Here is a 21,598-nt window from a genome sequence, read left to right as displayed (position 1 = left end):
TGTTTGTCTGTACCGCCGTGGCGGTCGGAGTGTTAAAGTGGCTGTCTTTGTGGGCGGTTTCCGCCACGGTCGTAATTCCAATTTTTTTACCACCGGCCTGTTGGCGGTCTTACCGCCACTTTAACAGCGACTGCCAGGGTTGTAATGACCACCTGTGTCTGTAGGAAGCTGTCCGGTGTGTGGTGGCTACCTATGTACTTGCATTTTATACCAGGTCCAGAGTTCCCCTGTTAGTGAAATGTAAGCAGTGTCTAGAAGCTAGGCTCTCCAGAGGTAGCTGTGGATGAGCAACCAAGGCTTATCTAGGAGACATGCAAAGCTCCTGCAACAGCACAATAGTCATACAGCACTTACACACATGAAAGAAAACACCCAGTGTTACAAGAATAAAGGTGCTTTATTTTAGTGACACAATTACCAAAATTACTAGATAGGCAGTTACCCCCAAAAGGAGGTAAGTAAACACACTAAAAATGTACACTAGTAATCAGAGATAGGCATAAATAGCAATAGAAAATAGTGTAATACCAAAAGACAATAGTGACCCTCGTGGGAGCCCAAACCATATACTAAAGAAATAGAATGCAACTGCAGGGCCCCTACCTAGGAGGGGATTCTGTAAGGGGAGCTGGAGTAGGTAGGAACCCCAAAAGGTAAGTACCACAGTGCCCCCCCTGCGACCAGGAAGAAAGAAGTAAGTTACTGGATGTTCCCCAAACCACCAATAGGACTGAAAAGAATAATAATGCACCACCCAGACAAGAGGTCTAGGGGGACTCAAACCACAGGGGGAATCCCAGTGGACCCTCAGCAATGCAGAGTCCACAGAAGAAAAGGCGGCCCCCCACAGGAGACCCATTGGGTGATGGCACAGGAGTTGCAGAGGAGTTTACACAGCACAACTGGAGAAAGGTATGACACTGCAGGAGAAGCACGCAGAGGGCTGTGCGTCGCAGGGAAGAGTGCTGCAGGCTGGGTCTACACGAAACCTGAAGACCCCTTGGAGGAGATGCCAACAAGCCTTGGTAGCTGCAAGAGACGGGTTGCATGGGGGTACTGTCCTGCATGAGAAGGTAAGGGCTTACCTTCACCAATGTTTGACAGCTGGCAGAGAGGACCAAGGGGACAACTCCAGACCACCACCCGTGATGCAGGATCCACTACGCAGCTCAGGATGAGAAGATCCATGCAGCCAGTCATGGCAGTTGGTGCCAGATGATGCAGGAGAGTGACTCCTTCACTTCAGGGGAGATTCTTTCTTCCTTCTTGGCAGACTGTAGACTTGCTACCGTCAGAGGATGCACAGCCGGGGAAATGTTGATCAAGCTGAAAGGAGTGGTGGAAACAATGTTGTCCTGCTGGAATCTTGCAAGCCGAATCGGAGGACCCACTCAAGAAGGAGACCCTAATAACCCTAGAAGGAGGATTGGTCACCTAGCCAGGCGGCCACCTATCAGGAGGGGGCTCTGACTTCACCTGCCTGATCTGGCCACTCAGATGCTCACAGAGGCCTCTGCTCACCTTGGATTCAAGATGGCAGAATCAAGGGACCCTCTGGAGGAGCTCTGTGCACCAACCCTGGGGTGGTGATTGGCAGGGGAGTGGTAACTCCCCTTTCCATTGTCCAGTTTCATGCCAGAGCAGGGACCTGAACCTTTGCAGATCTGTTCATGCAAGGAGGACACCAAATGTGCCCTTCAAAGCATACAAGTGGCTTGGGGAGGCTACCCCTCCCAAGCCCTGTAACGTCTGTTTCCAAAGGGAGAGGGTGTTACCCCCTCTCCCCAAAAGAAAATCCTTTGTTCTTCCTTCCTGGGCCTGACCTGATCAAACAGCAGGGGTGCCAGCAACCTGGGCTGCCTGTGAATACCCCAGAAAGCTGGTAGGAGCAATGTTGGGGGTCCTCTAAGGAGCTCCCAGAGTGCATGGAATCATACTTCCAATACTTGCAGCAGTATTGGGGTATAATTCTGACATGTTTGATACCAAAACAAGCCTAGGTTTGGAGTTACCATTATGTAGCTGGACATAGGTAGAGACCTATGTCCAGTACAGACGTAAAATGGCATCCCCACACTCACAAAGTCCATGAAAATGGAGCTGGAGTTCGTGGGGTCACCTCTGCTCATGCAGGAGTGCCCTCACTCACAGGTACCTGCACCCTGCCCTCTGGGCTAGGAGGGCCTACCTTAGGGTTGACTTGCAATGGTGCAGTGCCCTATAGTGAAAAGGGTGTATGCACCCTTTTACACAGGCTGCAATGACAGGCCTGCAGATACACTTTGCATGGGCTCCCCATGGATGACATAATACATGCTGCAACCCATGGGGGACCCTTGGTGCCCCAGTGCGCTGGGTGCCACCATATACTAGGCACTTACAAGGGGGGCACCAGTATGCCAAATGTGGGGCGTGTGGCTCCCAAGCAACCAGATTTAAAGGGAGAGCGCATAGTCACTGGCAGGATCTCTGTCAACACAGTCAAAACACACTGACAACAGGCAAAAAGTGCTAAACCATGCTAAAAAGAGACTACTTTCCTACAGTGTCTTCTAGCAATGGGCTTCTTCATTTTCTAAGTTAACGGTATGAATGTTATTGACTTCGGAAAGTATCGCTGTTTCTGCAATTCAAATTCATGACAGATATTCTCTGGGCGTTCAGTTAACGTACATACTTTTAATTTGTTTGAATGCATACAGAATATTCTGTAGCCTCCGTACTCACTTTTTTCATATGACACTTTAGACAGTCTTGCACGTTGTATTCTTATAATGTTAACATTGAAACTCATTTCAGTATGCAAAGTGCCAGAGGCTGAAAAGCCAAAACTACTTAAATGTGTCAGATGCGACAAGTCCCCAAGACAATTGTCTCATGCCCTTTTTTAGGACTACTTCATACCATGTTTGCTTCAAATCATTTAGCACCCTCTACAACAAGTCATGTAAAAGTGAGGTAGCGCCAGGATAAAGGACTAGCCCACACTAGACGAAGTCCTGTGAGCCTGAGGGCAGTTATGATGTTCTGTAATGATGATATTATACAGAAGTAAAAGTGTTTCCAAGTGTGGCTACAAAAGAGCGAGAGATGATCAACTGAGAGAGTGGAAAACAGGGTTCCACCCATTATCTCTCCAGTCACCTGCAGCACACAGTCAGTGATTTAATCAGCTTGTTTGTCCATTCAAATGCACAATTTGGAAAATGCTTAGCAAAAATGGGGGTCTCTGTGGGTGGATAATTACTTGCCCTCCTTCTTTTATTTGCAGTTAAGTGTAACTCGGGGGGAACTGCATTGCACTGAGGTCTGAGTGGAACCAGAGGCAGAAGTGAACAGCAATATCATTGAATGATTGGCAGTTGTATAAGCCACACGAGGGAGTCTCCCCCACCATCAGTTTGCAATGCACTGGGCCCTGATCATCCTACAATGTTCAGCTTGTGAGGAGACTAGGTGAAAAGGAAATACCCTGCCTCAGTAATAGAAGCACCACTGTTCCCCAGGTATGGGGCCAGTCCATTGCTTACTATTTGATTTCATTGTCAGTCGATTTGCTGCCTCCTAACCGGCCAATGCATGCAAGTTTCAATTCCTCTTCGTTTGTGTGGCGCCTGGACCAATTGCTGATTGCTTCATTTTGGTTAGTGGCTTTCTAATGCTTGCACTGAGATTTTTGTTTTCTTATGGAGATTTTTTTAGAGTCTCGATACAGACCTTTTGTCAAGTATTAGATGATTTCCAAAATACTTCAGACTGTTTTTTTTATTTTTCACAGCCTAGATGTGTTATTTCTGATGGAGACCTGGCTTTTGGATAGCTCCACTCTAGCAATTACTCAAGTCATCCGTCTTAAATATTCTATCATATCTTTAGAGTGCCAATCCAAATCTACAAGCAGGCTTGCATGTTTTTTAAATCTTTTTCATGTATGCTTCTAGATTACTTTGTTCAGCTTCAGCCCCAGCTGCTTTGTCAGTTGTGTTTATGTATTGCTCCTGACCTTTTTCCCCATTCAGCCCTAACCACCTAGTTCAGAATAACCTTCACGGAAGCGGCTACTGAAATTCTAGCATCTCACAATCTGAAATTAGCCAATTTCATAACCTTAGATGATTTCATTTACCAACTTGACAACATCTCATAGAATGATTTCACCAACCTCATTATCCTGACCTGTCTCAGACTGATGCCATTGCCACTCAGTTAGTGGGAAATTTTCTAACTCCCATTTCCCTAATTTGCATGTTTCCTGAAGCCTGTCCTCCTCCTGACATGAACTGACATTTCGCTTTCCCGTTCTCAATTCCACTTGGTCCTTGAATAGACATGTCTAACCGCACATTCCTCACCTTAGAATATTCTTCAGCCAGCAGACTGAATGTGGAAACTCTTGCCCAGTGCCTCTGTGTGCTGACAGGTTGTTTCGATTGGTTCAGCAGCTTCCACATCGGAAGTGATGTTGCGCTGCCCAGGTAAGCACTACTCTTATGTGCTGACATCATTTCCTTTTCTTTCTGTGTCAACAGAAGGGGTTAGAAGAGCTAACTCAGCAAATTGTTTTATAGCTGTGCTCCCAGCGTGGTACAGATATATCTCCCAACAAACCCATTGGGGTATAAACTGTGTGGAGAATATCACCAACAGATGTCTGTCTCTGACCAACACTTGCTCTGACTGCAAGCCCATGAATTCGAAGGCAATTTGTGAGAGGGCGTGGAAACTCTTGGCGATACGGCAGAAGGCAGGCTCTGCGTCGATACTACTACCGTGGGAGATAACGAGGCTGTTTCCAGAGCCATTCACCCAGACTATCATCTTCGCAGTCCCATACTTCTCTTTCTCCAAGTTGGGTAAGTCCAAGAAGCACGAGAAATAAGTCATAGCATTCCTAGACTTCTGCGTCCGTACACTGTGCTTCTACTCCCCCACTCCCAGAGCAAGCTCTATGCTGCTCTGACTTCCATTGAGCCGGAGCGATGCCAGCCCAACGTAAAGAATTTTATGATGCCATGCACACCGTCTTTGGGACACCTACTTCCTCAGGTGGGGTTTGAGACCTCTTGGACCACTGTCAAGTCCACCCCCAATGCAGCCGGGCCTTCTGGTTCTTGTACTAAAGCAGTCATGGGTGCCTGATTCCACTCCAATCCTTCCATTCTGGTTCTGTCCCTCATGCAAGCAGCCCCACTCCACGATGAGCCCATCGTTATTGCCAACTCCCAACTGGTGCCATCCAATGGTGATGTTGGTGCTGCCAGGCTCCACCTGCCCCTAGCCTTAATGCACCTAGATCAACCCTTCCTTCCTGAAGGGGAGATGGGGAGGAAGGGTTTTGACCCTTAGAAGAGGACTCTGAGTCGTTAAAAAATGGTATGAGGGGCCGGATGATGCCTGTGGCCTTGACACCTCACTGGACTCAGTCACTCTTTCCCCTCCATGCCCTGTGTCAAAGGAAGTCACATCCTTCACCACAGTGATGTGCAGGGTGGCAGAGGTCATTGACTTTTGGCTGACTGCTGTTGAGGTCATGACTAATATCTTAACAGAGCTTCCTCATACAGGAGCCGTTCCAGGTGAACCACTTCTCCCCTTTAACGAAGCCCTCAGCAGCGTTCTCCTGGAGGCCTGGGTCAAACCTTGAAATAGGGGCTCATGTTCATTGCATGATTGCTCAACATCATACCCCTGCCTCAGGAGACTCAGCCTTCTTCTCCTAGCACTTCTCCTCAAAGAGCCTTGCTGTGCAGGCCTCAACGTCAATGGTAAACCCAAATGTGTTCCCTTTCACTCCAGCGGGCTGGACACATTTAGCAACTGTATTTTCTCTTCTACCAGCCCAGCCTTGCAGTAGGTGAACATCGCATGCTTCTTGGGTCGATACTCATTGCACAGCTGTTTCCCATGCTTTCGAGGAGGGTCGAGCTATCCTTAACCAAGCCTTAGTGGATGGTCAGGATGCAGGGAAGTTTGCCCAAGTTTGTCCAAGTGTCCCCTGTTATCATGCCTTTCGATGACTCCCACCAATTACGTGACAAAGCTGACATGGCACTTGAGCACTTTTGCACGATCTCTCGGGCTTTCCTTATCTGCCCATCCCTACAGCAGTCCTTTAGCCCCTACCTCGACTGTGCCTAGGACACATATGGGCGTCTACATAACAACCATACCTGCCGGTGCAGCTTTCTGCTCAGTCCTTTTGTGGTTGGGTTTGCTGAACCCAAAGAGGGTGAGAGAGCCAGACCCATTGAGCTTTCCAGTCCCCCACCCTCACGCTGCTGCAGCCTCTAAGCCTCTTTAGTGCACCCTGCAGCCAGCACAATCATCCTGCTGGCAGCAGAATGCACCACCTGCCCCAATGGCCTTCGGTGAACTCTGACAAGTGGTTCCCGAAGGGATACACCCTCCCATTGTGGTCATGTAGGAAACTGGGCTCTGGTTGCCGTACCCCTCCTGCGGTCTCCCCCCATGCCCCCCTTCCAAAAGTCTCACCTCATGCCCCCCCCCACCTGCACACACGTGCGCGCACACACACACACTCTCTCCCCCCCTCTCCCCTCCCCTCTCTCCCTCTCTCTCTCTCTCTCTCCACCTCTCTCCCACTCTCTCTCCTCTGTAAGTCCCTAGTAAATGGTACTACTAGTACGTAGGGCATGGGTACTGAAGAGGGCTCCTAAGAGCTGTAGCACAACTTGTGCCACTCTGAGACATGGCACTGACCTTATGCAGATTGCCATTGCAGGCTGCATGACAAGGTGCTCCCAAAAATTGAAAACATGACATGGCGCACAATCTGTGTGCCATGTCCCCATAACACTGCCTGTAATATTTGGGAGTCCCCCCCCCCCTACAGCAGGCCTTATAGCCCTAGGGCAGAGTGCATTGTATTGCATGTATGGCCATATCTGAAAGGGCAGATGTACCCCTGTTATGCAGTTGCCGCTTCTTAGACATCGTAAGTGTGCAGTGAAGCCATTTTAAATACATGTGCTGGACGCTGGTCAATACGACTTCCCCAGCTACATGATGGCTTCACTGAAGGTAAGGATGTTTGGTATCAAACATCTTGTATTCATAAACCCTCACTGATTCCAGTGATGGATTTATTAATACATGCATACATGCACATAGAGGTCACCTTAGAGGTGTTCCCTGAAAACTTAGCAACTGTTGGTGAGCTCACCAACCAGTTCTGGACAGTCTGCTACCAGCAGACAAGAATCTGACCCCTCAGGATGAGAGCCTTTGATCTCTGGAGGTCAGAAAAAAAGCCTGTCCGGGGCGGGGTGTGGAGCACCTCTCCCCACAGGATGATCTGCATTCTGAGGCAGGGAGCTTCAAAGAAGCTGTAGGAAGTTGGCTCTGTATGTACTATTTCAAAGTAAGAAATAGCATGCACAGAGTCCAAGGGTTCCCCTTAGAGGTAAGATAGTGGCAAAAAGAGATAATTCTAATGCTCTATTTTATGGTAGTGTGGTCGAGCATTAGGCTTATCAGAGGGTAGTGTTAAGCATTTGTTGTACACACACAGGCAATAAATGAGGAACACACACTCAAAGACAATTCCAGGCCAATAGGTTTTTGTATAGAAAAATATCTTTTCTTAATTTATTTTAAGAACCACAGGTTCAAGATTCACAAACAATATTTTAAATGAAAGGTATTTCACTTAGGAACTTTAGGAACTTTGAATTAGCAAAATAGCATATACAGTTTTCACACAAATGGCAAATAGCTATTTTAAAACTAGACAGTGCAATTTTCAACAGTTCCTGGGGGAGGTAAGTGTTTGTTAGATTTGCAGGTAAGTAAACCACCTACAGAGTTCAAAGTTGGGTCCAAGGTAGCCCACCGTTGGGGGTTCAGGGCAACCCCAAAGTTACCACACCAGCAGCTCAGGGCCGGTCAGATGCAGAGGTCAAAGTGGTGCCCAAAACGCAGAGGCTTCAATGGAGAAGGGGGTGCCCCGGTTCCAGTCTGCCAGCAGGTAAGTACCCGCGTCTTTGGAGGGCAGACCAGGGGGGTTTTGTAGGGCACCGGGGGGGACACAAATCAGCACAAAAAGTACACCCACAGCAGCACGGGGGCGGCCGGGTGCAGTGTGCAAACAGGCGTCGGGTTCGCAATAGGTTTCAATGGGAGACCAAGGGGTCTCTTCAGCGATGCAGGCAAGTGGTGGGGGGGGGCTCCTCGGGGTAGCCACCACCTGGGCAAGGAAGAGGGCCACCTGGGGGTCGCTCCTGCACTGGAGGTCGGATCCTTCAGGTCCTGGGGGCTGCGGGTGCAGTGTCTTTACCAGGCGTCGGGTCTTTGAAGCAGGCAGTCGCGGTCAGGGGGAGCCTCCGGATTCCCTCTGCAGGCGTCGCTGTGGGGGCTCAGGGGGGTCAACTCTGGCTACTCACGGTCTCGCAGTCGCTGGGGAGTCCTCCCTGTAGTGTTTGTTCTCCACAAGTCGAGCCGGAGGTGTCGGATGCAGAGTGCAAAGTCTCACGCTTCCAGCGGAAAACGTGTGTTCTTTCAAAGTTGCTTCTTTGTTGCAAAGTTGCAGTCTTTGTGGAGCAGAGCTGCTGTCCTCTGGAGTTCTTGGTCCTTTTAGATGCAGGGTAGTCCTCTGAGGCCTCAGAGGTAACTGGACCCTGTGGAACGCGTCGCTGGAGCAGTGTCTTTAGAAGTGGGGAGACAGGCCAGTAGAGCTGGGGCCAAAGCAGTTGGTGTCTCCGTCTTCTCTGCAGGTTTTCAGCTCAGCAGTCCTTCTTTTTCTTAGGTTGCAGGAATCTATCTTGCTGCATTCTGGGAGCCCCTAAATACTCGATTTAGGGGTGTGTTTAGGTCTGGGGGGTTAGTAGCCAATGGCTACTAGCCCTGAGGGTGGCTACACCCTCTTTGTGCCTCCTCCCTGAGGGGAGGGTGGCACATCCCTATCCCTATTGGGGGAATCCTCCATCTGCAAGATGGAGTATTTCTAAAAGTCAGAGTCACCTCAGCTCAGGACACTTTAGGGGCTGTCCTGACTGGCCAGTGACTCCTCCTTGTTTTTCTCATTATCTCCTCTGGCCTTGCCGCCAAAAGTGGGGCTGTGGCCGGAGGGGGTGGGCAACTCCACTAGCTGGAATGCCCTGGGGTGCTGTAACAAAGGGAGTGAGCCTTTGAGGCTCACCGACAGGTGTTACAGTTCCTGCAGGGGGAGGTGAGAAGCACCTCCACCCAGTACAGGCTTTGTTACTAGCCACAGAGTGACAAAGGCACTCTCCTCATGTGGCCAGCAACATGTCTGATGTGTGACAGGCTGCTAAAACTAGTCAGCCCACGCTGGTAGTCGCTTAAGGTTTCAGGGCGCATCTCTAAGATGCCCTCTGGGGTGTATTTTACAATAAAATGTACACTGGCATCAGTGTGCATTTATTGTGCTGAAAAGTTTGATATCAAACTTCACAGTTTTCAGTGTAGCCATTATGGTGCTGTGGAGTTCGTGCATGACAGACTCCCAGACCATATACTCTTATGGCTACCCTGCACTTATAATGTCTAAGGTTTTGCTTAGACACTGTAGGGGCATAGTGCTCATGCACTTATGCCCTCACCTATGGTATAGTGCCCCCTGCCTTAGGGCTGTAAGGCCTGCTAGAGGGGCGACTTATCTGTACCTATAGGCAGTGTGAGGTTGGCATGGCACCCTGAGGGGAGTGCCATGTCGACTTAGTCATTTCATCCTCACCAGCACACACAAGCTGGCAAGCAGTGTGTCTGTGCTGAGTGAGGGGTCCCCAGGGTGGCATAAGACATGCTGCAGCCCTTAGAGACCTTCCCTGGCATCAGGGCCCTTGGTACCAGAGGTACCAGTTACAAGGGACTTACCTGGATTCCAGGGTGTGCCAATTGTGGAAACAAAAGTACAGGTTAGGGAAAGAACACTGGTGCTGGGGCCTGATTAGCAGGCCTCAGCACACTTTCAAATCATAACTTGGCATCAGCAAAGGCAAAAAGTCAGGGGGTAACCATGCCAAGGAGGCATTTCCTTACAGAAGCCCACCACCTTTAATATACAGATCTGGCTTTTCTCAGAGGAAGATGCCAACCCCCCTGTAACGTGCCGATCTGGCATCTGGACAGGCAGGAAAATTAGCTATACAGGAAGCGTGCCACATTTCCAGGCTGGGCACAACCCTAGGGTGGCCAGCTTGAAGTGAACACCATCTAGGCAATTCCACCATCTTGTGTGTGTGTTGGAATTTAGGACCTCTGGAGAGGGTGATGCGCACTCCACATTAGGTGGGTGTAGTGACCCCAAGGGTAAGTAGCCCATTGGCTTCTACCCTTCACTCCCCTTAACATTTAGGGAGCCCCCTGATACCAGCAAGACAGATCCTCGCTGGACAAAAAAGGAGATGACCTGAATCCCGCTGTTCCCGACCCTAGAGGAGCAACTGACCTGTCCTTCTGCTGAAGCCTCCAATGAACTGGGAGAGCTGCCAGTGCTCCACACATCACCAGGATGAACTCCCTTCGAGTAGAGAAGCTGCTCCCCCTGAATCCGCAGGCACCCAAGAAAGAACTGAGAGAACCGAACGCCAGATATTACCACTGCATCCAAGCCACCTAGCCCAAATTGAAGTGGGTCAGCGGTGCCACCCTCAGTTCACTCACTGTGGACTGTGAGATGGCGTCTGCAGCCTGTTTCTGCAGGCCCCCCTACAACCGCGAGCGACCAGGCGATAGAAACTCAACGTCTCAGGACACCTCTGCACCTGTCCGCCCTGTACCAAGAAGAAGAGAACCAAAGCTGTCCCCACGTCACCCAGCCACGTGAGACCTGAGCCCACTTATCGGCTTGGTAGGACTGGACTCCCAATCCATGCCTGCAGGTGGTTTTTGCAGACCCCCTTGCAACCGCAAGGAACTCCAGCACCAAACCTGACACCAAAAGACACCACCGCACCTCAGCCCCACAGCCAGAGGAAAGTAGACCGACTGTGCTACCATGTGCCCGAGGACCTCTAGGGTTGAGCTCCCCTATGGGTTCCCCTGGACTGACTTTTCAGTCCATCCCTGCAGCAACTTTCCAACTGGACCATTTACCATTAAAATGAATGGGACACCCAACACCATAAGAGACCTCTTCACCCGGATGCACCAGAGCCTCCCGAGGTGACCTGTTGATGTGGCCTTGAAGCCTGCCCCATGCTCACCTTAAGTCTTGGAGAATAGTACTGTAAGTCGCTGTACGTGTTTTCCCCCTTAGGATAACATAAAAAATTGCACTGTCAACTTTTTAAAACTGTGAAAATTCTTACCTCGAAGAGTATTCATGAGATTCGGGTAATCTTGGTATCAAAAGTTATATAAAAGTACATGTTATTTTTATAAACTGGTATTGGATTTCTTTGAGTGTGTCTCACGTACTGCATGGGTGTGTGCCTTAAATGATTATCATTATCCCTGTATATTCCTAACTGCTCGACCACACTACCCAAAAAGAGAGCGTTTTGGATGTAATTTGTGCCTCTGTGATACCTCTGGGGATTGCTCTGATTCTTTGCACAGTGTACCTCATTTTGGTCCACTGTATAAACAGCCAGCTTCCTACGGGGCTCCCCTCTGCCTTTGTCACCTTCCCAAGAACTGCTGACAGAGGACCATTTCTCCTTGCAGCAATACTGGCTCTTCTGACCAATGGAGCTGTGGAGAAGGGTGCCTGTGTCATAATTAGGGTATGGTTGTTATTCCTGGTACTTTATGGTGCCCAAATGGATGGAAGCCTCCATTCTGTACCAGATCTGCACCCTTGCTACTACTTCCTGAGAAAAGAGAAATTCTCAATGCTAATATTGGCTCGGGTTCCGTAGACTGGGTGATGGCCCTGGACCTGCAGGGCACGTATTTCCACATCCCCGTCCTGCGGACCCAAAGGTGTTGCCTGCAGTTTATGGGAGCCCACAAGTATTTCACATTTGCTCTGCTCGCTTTCGGCCTTACTGGCGCCTCCCAGGTGTTCACAAAAGTGACGACAGGGGAGATGGCCTTCAATATGCAGTGGTGGCCGACCAATCACAATCATTCAAATGACAGGCCACTCTCCCTCACTCCCCCATAACTTCCCCCGAGAGCTGATAGTTGTGGCAGATGCATCAGTGCCAGACTTTGGGAAGGGTCATCGGGAGAAGAGTGGAAGGTGGGGGTGGGGTCAGAGCCCTGTACTCTCCAGTAGAGGAACAGCTTCAAATCACCCTATTGGAGGTAAAGGTAATGAGTCTGGTCCTGACGGCCTTCCTGCCATCAAGCTTTCGTGAACAGCACTACCTTGTGGTACTGTACCAAGCAAGTAAGTGTGGGACCCTCTGCCAGGAAGCTTAGCATCTCTGAAGCAGGACATATTCTTGATTGCCTACCAACTTACAGGGACCCTGAATGCCAAAGAAGGTACACTGAGCAGATGCCGTGGCATAGGGTGTCTTCGACCAGTGGAGTGAGCCATTGCTTTATCTTTTCACCACTGTCTGATATGCAGAGTGCCAACTATCTTGCGGAAACGCCAATGTGCAAAAACACTTGTTAGGAGGTGCATTCTGTCTGGAATGGAACTACGGACTGCTGCACGCCTTGCCACCATAACAGAACAGAGTTCTGAAGATCAAGAACAAACAGGTCCTAGTTATCCTAGTAGCTCTGGATTGGGGTAGAAGAATGTGGTACTCTGAGCTCCTGTGCATGAGCATCTGTCTTCCGATCAGGGTACCCCTGGAGGACCTCCTGTCTCAATAGAATGTGACAAGAGATTGAGCAGCACTAAGGGACTGCTTTTGATTTGCTGCCTAAAGTGATTGATGTCATGCTTGCCGCCAGGCAGCCCTGTGCAAAATGTATCTATGCTGGGATAAGTTTGTAACCTGCAGGAGTACATGGACACTTGACCCATCACAGTCAGAGTTGATCAAAGTCCAGAGGGCACTGTAAAAGGTTATTTGTTGGTCCTTTCTGCTCTTCTACATTTGTTTGACCAACCATCCATGTTTAACTCCCATGTTATGATAAGGTTTATTTTAACGTTTCACACGTTTCCTCCCAAACTGTGATGAACAAGGTAGACCGTAACAGGATCTTAACATTCTTCATGTGTAAGTCCTTCAAGCCAATGCATAGCTGCTCGCTGCATCTCCTGACCCACTGTCCTCATTCTGATCATGCATGAATTCCTGTACAGGAGTCACCCTTTGGTGAATAAACTCATAAATAAAATATGCTGTTTGTTTTGTCCAAACCATAAACGTGCTACTTTACGAGATGTGAATGTGGTTTTGAGATTTCTAGGAACTGGCCTGCAAAAGAAGACTAATAGGCTTGTCAGCATATCTTCAAAAAGTCTCTGCTTTTTTAGCCTTATTTTAAACTATTGGAATTTTGAATAAGTTGGTGTTACTTTTTCTGCGGCCAGACAAACTAAATATAGTACCAAATCCATCTCCTCTCCTAGTTAACCTAGTAATCTTAAGTTATGTCTTATGAAATGTTTCTAGCCATATTAGGATATCACATGGAAAATAAGAACCAGTGCTACAAAGCCAGCTGTTGATCTTACTCAAAGAATCATTTCCTCCTTTGTCTACACAGCATTCATTGCATGACTTTTATGGATCGTAACCAGTAATTTTGGAGCTAACTTTGTGAAAGGCAGAAAGGTATCAAAGTCTTTTCTCCTAAGAGTCAGGTTGGAGGACATTTTGAGAACATCCGATTGGTTCTCCTAATCTTTTAAATGAAATGCCAAGCCTGTGGGTCAGGTTGCTCATTGTTGGTAAATATACTTTAAACTAATAAAATCCTTTCATCTAGCCCTGGCATCAAATGTAAACCTTTCTAGCTTTCTTGTAAGAACCTTGGAGAAATTATTTGTATGTTATGGCTGTGCTTTAATGTATGCTATAATTAATTTGGTGGAAATGATTGTTTTTCCTTTTTCCTTCCTTCCTTTATTGTAACTCAGTGTCATAAGTGTTTTTGAAGACAGATGCTGACATTGCCTTTGTTACTTTGTGAGAGAGCACACGTGGCGACCTCCAGTTGTGGGATAAGTTTCTGATATCCTTAGTATTCTGTGTGATGTGATACTGCCAAGCATTGTCACATTATGTGTGCTTTTTCACTGTAAACAGGATTTATGCTTAATTGGTTCATTTAACTTCTCTGTATGATCATAGTAAGTTTATGCAGGAAATGCAATAGTGGTTTGCAGGTTTATGCCTTTTATGGGTTGTAGTGCATATCGACTTTCCGTAAATTGGAAAGTTACCAAAAAAATCAGTTTACTGAGTTTTATTGTCCCATAGGGTATGCATGGAGTTCCATCGAATCCTGAAGACGTCACAAGTATACGACACAAACCCGAGACAGCTTCAAACAGCCAGGATTCTGGAGAAACAAATGAAGCTTCAACTCCAAAAGCAAATGCAATTGCAAAGGGAGCCCTAAGAGGATTGACAGCCGCAAAAGGAACTTCAGTGCCAGCCCCAAAGGAATCTCCAGCACCAAAAGAATCTCCAGCACCAAAAGAAACACCAACACCCAAGGAAACATCAGTCACAAAAGTAACAGCTACACAGAGGAAAACCCCTGCCCCAAAGGAGGCAACCACCACAGAAGAGACACCAGCTCCAAAAGGAACATCCTCATCAAAAGGACAAAAAGAAGTGCCAGAATCAAAAGTATCACCCCCAAAAGAAATATCTTCAAAATGCACTTTGGCTCCAAAAGAAGGGTCTACTCCAAAATCAACATCAACTACAAAAGGCATGTCAACTTCAAAAGGAGTGGCAAAGGGAACATGTGTGTCAAAAAGGGTTTCGAAAGAGGCAGTAGCCTCAAAAAGGGCACCAAACTCAAAAGTGGAACCGTCATCAAAAGGAGCACCACCTTCAAAAGCAGTATCTGATTCTAAAGCAACATTAACATCAAAACAAACTTCCATTCTAAAACAGTCTACAACCACAAAGCAGACTTCTAAACCAACCTCCACAAAAAAGGAATCAGCAGCAGTAAATGGCACGTCAAACATGCCTGTTGATGTTGATATAGCTAGTGAAACTACATCATCAGAAAAAAAGTCCAGATGGAAGAGTGCAGACTGGACATGTAGGGAATGTTCAGAGTTGATTCCTGATAGGGAAACATATATATTTCACATGAAGAAAAGCCATGGAAAGGTAAGGTTTTTTGTTTTTAAATGTATTTATTTATTTTGATGAATGCACACGTGATATTTTGTGGTGCAATACAGTTTTAACCTTATTCATGTAATAAATAATCCTTTTCGCAAACAAAGCGGTTCCCTATAGAGCACAAAATTATAACCTTACATTAGTTCACCAATAGTGATACTGCTCACTATTGGGAACAATATCTGTTTCTGAAATTGTAAGTGCCTTCAAAATAATCTCATATCACGTCAACCGCTTATAGAAAGTAATGCATTTCATCACAAACATTTAATGTGTATACACATCAGTGACCTTAATAACATGTTGTTCGATGGCATGCATGACTGTAGATACACCTGCTCTGCATACCCCTGACATCTAGTGTTGGGTTCAGAGTGTTACAAGTTGTTTTTCTTTGAAGAAGCATTTTCGAGTCATGGGATCAATTCCTCCGTCTCGGTGATACCGCCAAAGGGCATCCAGTCCTTTGTTAGATTGTTTTCTCTCCGCCGTCTGGTTAGAACGTGTGTATCTTCACTCAGTTTTCAACTTACTCTAGTCGAAAATTTCCTTCCGTCTATCTTTCATACAATGGTATTATTCTTCTGATTGCGATATTCTATCTTAACGTTCGATGTTCTTATAGTCTGGTCGAATTCTTTGTCCGACCGCCTTAGGGTGGCCTCACCCGTTGCTCTGGCCTTCCACCGTGTGGCACCCAAAAATTAATGTTGAGCTGATGGAACAGACACCGTTTTGTTTCTGTCCTCGGTGCAGTTCCAAGTTCTCGCACACCGACTATCTTCAGGTTTGTAATCTGTGTCTCTTGCCCAATCATCTGGAAGCTACCTGCAAGGCTTTTAGATCTTTCAGATCTAAGAAGATCATTCGGGACCAAAGTGCTTGAAAGTTGGAGATGGTGCAGAAATCCCAGAAGACACCCTGGAATCTTTGGGGAGAAGTACTCACAAGAGGAACCCAAACAAGGAGAGACCTTCTCCATTCAAAATTCTGACGTTCAGTTGAAGATTTAGAGCAGTGAGGTGACGTCGGTGCAGCCAGTGCTTACTATAACCACTCCTACCCAACAAAAGACTGATTAAAAAAAAAAAAAAAAATTACTTCACCCGCCGCACCTTTTGGCTCGGCTCCAAAACCAGCCAAGACACTAACATTGGTCCTGGTATCAACCTCCAGCATTTTGGCCCAAATTACTGCAGCCAAACTTTCGGCACTGAGCAAATTGAGCCTGACCTGGATGGACTTCAGCCAATCCTCCACTAGGCTATCTCCAGTTGAGCCTATTATGGAGACAATGGATGCAAAACAGTGCCACCTCCCTATCCAGGATGGTACAGAGCATATTATCACTCCCCCAAACTATCACATTCAAGAGGAAGTTATGCTTCCAAAAGGCCTTCAACACTTCACCTACTCAAAAAAAAAAAAAAAACTCTAAGGAAAAGGCTACTTCATCTAAGTCTTTGCCTCCTCCTCTTCCTCCTCCTGAATTACCTTCCTCACCACTTCCACCCCTTTATTCTTTTCCACCTCTTCCCCCTCCTCGCTCATCTGCCTCTCCTAGTGCAGGATACCTCACACCTCGGGGTTCACATCTTCTTATAGGGGAATATTTGGGTGGAACACAGCAAGACCAAGACTCATGGGATGCATGTGACCCCGATCCAGTAAATACGGATCCAGATTTACACCCTGCAAGACCCTCTCCTCCAGAGAACTCGACTAGTTACCAACAAGGTATAGGAGGGGCAGCTGCTTTTCATAATGTTCAACTCCATAGGGAGCCGATAGAACAGGATTTTCTATTTGACACTTAAACCACCACACATAAGGATCTTCAGTTCCTTCCTATGCTTCCTGGCATGATTTGTCACACAGATGACATCTTTAAGAAGCGAGTCTGCTCTATAATTATCACTCCTAGAGTGGATGAAAAGTATAAACCTGCTCCTTCTGATCCACTGTACATCAGGTCACAGGTCCTGCCAAATTCAGCATTGACCACTACTTCAAGGAAGCAAGCCAACAGCCAGGCCACAGGAGACTCTCCGCCACAAGACAAAAAGGTAGCTGCAGCAGGCAAAAGGGGTGCAGCAAAAGTAGCAAATCATTGCTAGCAAGGTATGATCTGGCTCACTAGGATGAAATGAAGTAATTCTCCCAATATCTCCCCGATGAGCACCACAAGCGATACCAACAGATTGTTACAGAAGGACAAACCAGTACCAATAACTCTATACGCTGTGCATTAGATGCCACAGACACAGCGGCACAAGGGGTAAATACAGACACATTGTTAAGGAGACATGCCTGGCTTAGATGTTCTGGCTTCAAGTCAGATGTACAACAAGCGGTGCTCAACATGCTCTTTGACAAAGAACACCTTGTTGGCCCTTTAGTCTCAGGCACACAGAGGTAATGTTTGTCGCCCCACATTAAGGGGCAGCAAAGCTACAACCTCTGAACCATCTACCTCTCAATCTGGACAACCCAAGACCTCATATTCCTGAGGTTTCTTCAGAGGGACCTTTAGAGGCAACAACAGAGGCAGAGGCATGCGTATTACCACATCCTCAACATCTAAGCAATTACTTCACACATCTGCCCAAGCCCCACATCACACCTGTAGGGGGGTGACTTCAAACTTTTTATACATTATGAATGGATATAATATCAGACCAATGGGTCGTTTCCATCATCTAACATGGTTATTGACTGGAGCTCACTACCACATCTCCAAACATTCCCCCTCGTTCTCACAGGTTATCTCACAAACATCTTACCCTTCTAAAGTAAGAGGTACAGTCCCTGCCCTTCATAGACGTCAAAGGGCCTGTTCCTTTATAGTACCAGGGAACAGGAGTATACTCCCTATATTTTCTCATCCCCCAAAGAGATCTCAGACCATTAAATCACTACATTCTTGCAGAACACTTTCACATGATTACTCTTCATGACTTTATTCCCCTTCTTCAACAAGGCGACTTTATAACAGCACACGACTTAAAAGATGCCTTTTTCAACATTCCCATCCACCCTGACACAGGAAATATCTAAGGTTCTTGGTTGCATTGAAAACATTATCAATTCAAAGTCCTGCCTTTTGGAGTCACAACTGCTCCCAGAGTATTCACAAAGCGCTTGGCGGTAGTCGCTGCATACCTCAGAAGACAAAATATACATGTGTTCCCTTACCCAGATGATTAACTAATCAAACCCAGCACTGTACAGGAGTGTCCAATGTACACTCTAAACCTACTTCACAAGTTAGGGTTCACAATCAACTTTCTCAAATCCCATCTACAACCTCTTCAGGTTCAGCTCTATTTGGGAGCCATTCTCGATGCAGAATTGGGGTTAGCATATCCCAACCCAGCTGCATTCTGAGTTTTCAATCTCTTCTCCCACCTTTTCAGGAGAATCACACATATACAATCAGGACTATTGTGTGCCTTTTAGGGATGATGGAGTCCTGCATTCCCTTTGTTCCTCATGCCGAGACTATACATAGCAGTGTCTGTCACATATGTGGTCTCAGTCACAGGGTCACCAGGAAGATCTAGTCCACTGCAGCAGTGTCCATCATGTTGGTGTTGTTACAACACCATACTCGCCACTCTCTGCAATGGTGGAACACCAACCTGTTAAAAGGGCAGCCTTTTCTAGACCTGCTCATTCTACCAGCTCATTCTGCCAGCTCATTCTGCCACAGATGCATCACTGACGGGTGAGGCACTCACCTTCAAGACCTCACAGTACATGGATTATGGGATCTAACTCACCAACCCATGCACACCAATTGACTGGATATCCAGGCAGTGTTTATAACCCTGAAAGCTTTTCTTTCTAGCCTGTCACCCAAGGTTGTCTTAGTCCGAATGTACAACATGACAGCCATGTATTATCTACAGAAACAGGTGGGAACACAGTAATCCCAGTTGTCACAACTCACTCAGACAATATGGAAATGGGCTTTTCACCATCGCATTCATTTAGTGGTAGAGTATCTCCAAGGAACGGACAACGACTTTGCAGACCTGTTTAGCATTATGCATCAACAAGTCCACAAATGGGAACTCCACCCACAAGTCCTTCAAAAATATCTAAAAAATTGGGGAGCTCCTCAAATAGACCTTTTCCTCACAGCAGAAAACACAAAATGCCCAAGCTTTGCATCCAGGCACCCACACCCTCTAACCAAAGGCAATGCTCTATGGATGAACTGGTCAGGGATTATTTTCTTACGCTTTTCCACCTCTCCCTCCAATTCCATTCCTGGTTCGTAAAATCAGGCATACATCCCTTACAATGATCCTTGTAGCTCCCACTTGGACGTATTCTGCATAAGAGAAAATTGACTTTTGAAGAGGCCCTTGTCTTTGAGCCTGCACCACTGGCTAAGTCCAAGAGGCAGGAGGATCAGGGTACTAGCTCTCTACTTCCTAGACCCTGTCCTCCCCCTCATACTTCTTTGCCTCTTCTTCAGTCCTCTCCCCCTCCTCTTCCGTCCACTTCCCCTCCTGTTCCTTCTTTTCCCCCCTCCTGTTCCTTCTTTTCCCCCCTCCTGTTCCTTCTTTTCCCCCTTCCTGTTCCTTTTCCCCCTTACTGTTCCTTCTTTTCCCCCTTCCTGTTCATTCTTTTCCCCCTTCCTGTTCATTCTTTTCCCCCTTCCTGTTCCTTCTTTTCCCCCTTCCTGTTCCTTCTTTTCCCCCTTCCTGTTCCTTCTTTTCCCCCTTCCTGTTCCTTCTTTTCCCCCTCCTGTTCCTTCTTCCCCCCCCTCCTTTTCTATCCTCTCCCATCATCTCCCTCATCCTCTTCCATTATCTTTCGACTCCTCGTCCATCACATTCCCCCCTCCTCTTCCATCATATTCCCCCCTCTTTGTCATCTTCCCCCTGCTCCGCCCTTTACCCTCTTCCCCTCCCAACATCACCTCAACCAGGAGACCCTTCTGAATCCCCAGAGGGCTCCCCACACCCTTCCTTTGGAAAGAGGTAGTAAGTCTATGCTACCTATTGGATCCCTAGGATGTTGTATTTAACCTCCAGCCACATAATGACCTGTGGGGATGACTATGATGTTAATCCTTCCGGGAAACTGATCCAGACCTTTACTCTGCTAAACCAGCCCCACGGGATGACACTACATCATACCAACAAATCAAGGTTTATAAAGCGCAAATACTCATCCATAAGGATCTTGAGGCGCTAAGGGGGTTTGTCCTCTGAACCTCGTTGAAGTGCCAGGTTTTAAGGTTCTTCCATAACTGAGGTAGAGATGGTGACTGCCTGAGTTGCAGTGGTAAGGTGTTCCAGCTTTTTGCTGCAAGGTAGGCGAAGGATCTTCCACCAGCCGAGGTCTTTCGTATTTCGTATGCAGGGTACGGTGGCTAGTGCTTGTTGAGCAGAGAGGTCTGGTGGGAAAGTAGAAGGTGATACGGTGGTTGAGTTAGGTGGGTCATAGGCCGTGGAGGGACCTGTCAGCGTGGACAAGGAGCTTGAAGTTAATTCTTCTCTTGCTAGGAAGCCTTTGGGTGTCTCTTAGGTGAATGGAGATCTGTTCATGGCGGGGATCTCCAGGATGAGTTTGGCAGAGGCGTTTTAGGCGTGCTGTAGTTTCCTCAGGCTCTGCTGGATGGTACTGGCATAGAGGGCTTTGCCATAGTCGAGTTGGTTCAAAGTGGAAATGCATAAAGTCCAAGAGGATGAGAACTTTCTTGTGGAGATGCTGTCTTCCACCCAGCACTCATTACAATTTTACCCTGTGTTTAAGGAAATGCTCAATACTGCTCCTCAGGTATTCAAGGAGCGATTACAGTCAGATTGGTCACCCCTACGGTTGATAAGAAACAAAACAGTTTCCTCAAACCATACATAAATCAGAGGACAACTCACTCACAACTCTCTATCGTCGGACAGTAAGCATGCAATACGCAAGGCACCAGCGATGCACCTCCACCAGACATGGAGAGCAGGAAAAAAGATGTAGCATGAAAGCAGGTTGCCACTCCGGGGCCATTGGTGCATCGCCAACTCTGTTAGCCTATTCTTCAGGTACAATTGGGAACACTGGTATGAGCTCCTCCAACACTTCCCAGACCCCTGCACAAGATGCGAGGCCACAAGCTCCAACACAGAGATTCGCAGTGCCCTTGCTGCCGCTGACACTGCTGCATGTGGTATCAATTCTAGTGTCCTTATATGCCTCCATGCCTGGCTGAGTGACTCTGGTTTCAAGCCAGATATAGAGCAGCATCCTGCCCGTTGATGGGGAGCACATCTTCAGACAGCAGGCTGACCGGATGCTCGTTAAACTCAGAAAAGGATACAGATACGGCGAAGGATATCAGTGCTCTTTAAACACCTTCTCCTCAAGGGTTATTTCTGAGG

At 47.4% G+C, this 21,598-nt stretch overlaps 1 protein-coding gene across 4 annotated transcripts in view; it reads left to right on the top strand.

Annotated features, from left to right (window-relative positions):
* Positions 1-21,598, top strand: part of ZNF592 (zinc finger protein 592) — a 341,162-nt gene that overhangs the window by 171,608 nt on the left and 147,956 nt on the right. For all 4 annotated transcript variants that reach the window (XM_069222355.1, XM_069222353.1, XM_069222352.1 and 1 more), the window contains one exon: positions 14,322-15,194. In XM_069222355.1, coding sequence (XP_069078456.1) covers positions 14,322-15,194 — 873 coding nt within the window. The remainder of the gene's footprint in view (positions 1-14,321; positions 15,195-21,598) is intronic.

This window comes from Pleurodeles waltl, chromosome 3_1 (assembly GCF_031143425.1).
Source record: "Pleurodeles waltl isolate 20211129_DDA chromosome 3_1, aPleWal1.hap1.20221129, whole genome shotgun sequence".
Classification (NCBI taxonomy): domain Eukaryota; kingdom Metazoa; phylum Chordata; class Amphibia; order Caudata; family Salamandridae; genus Pleurodeles; species Pleurodeles waltl.
This window is presented reverse-complemented; position numbering and strand designations above follow the sequence as displayed.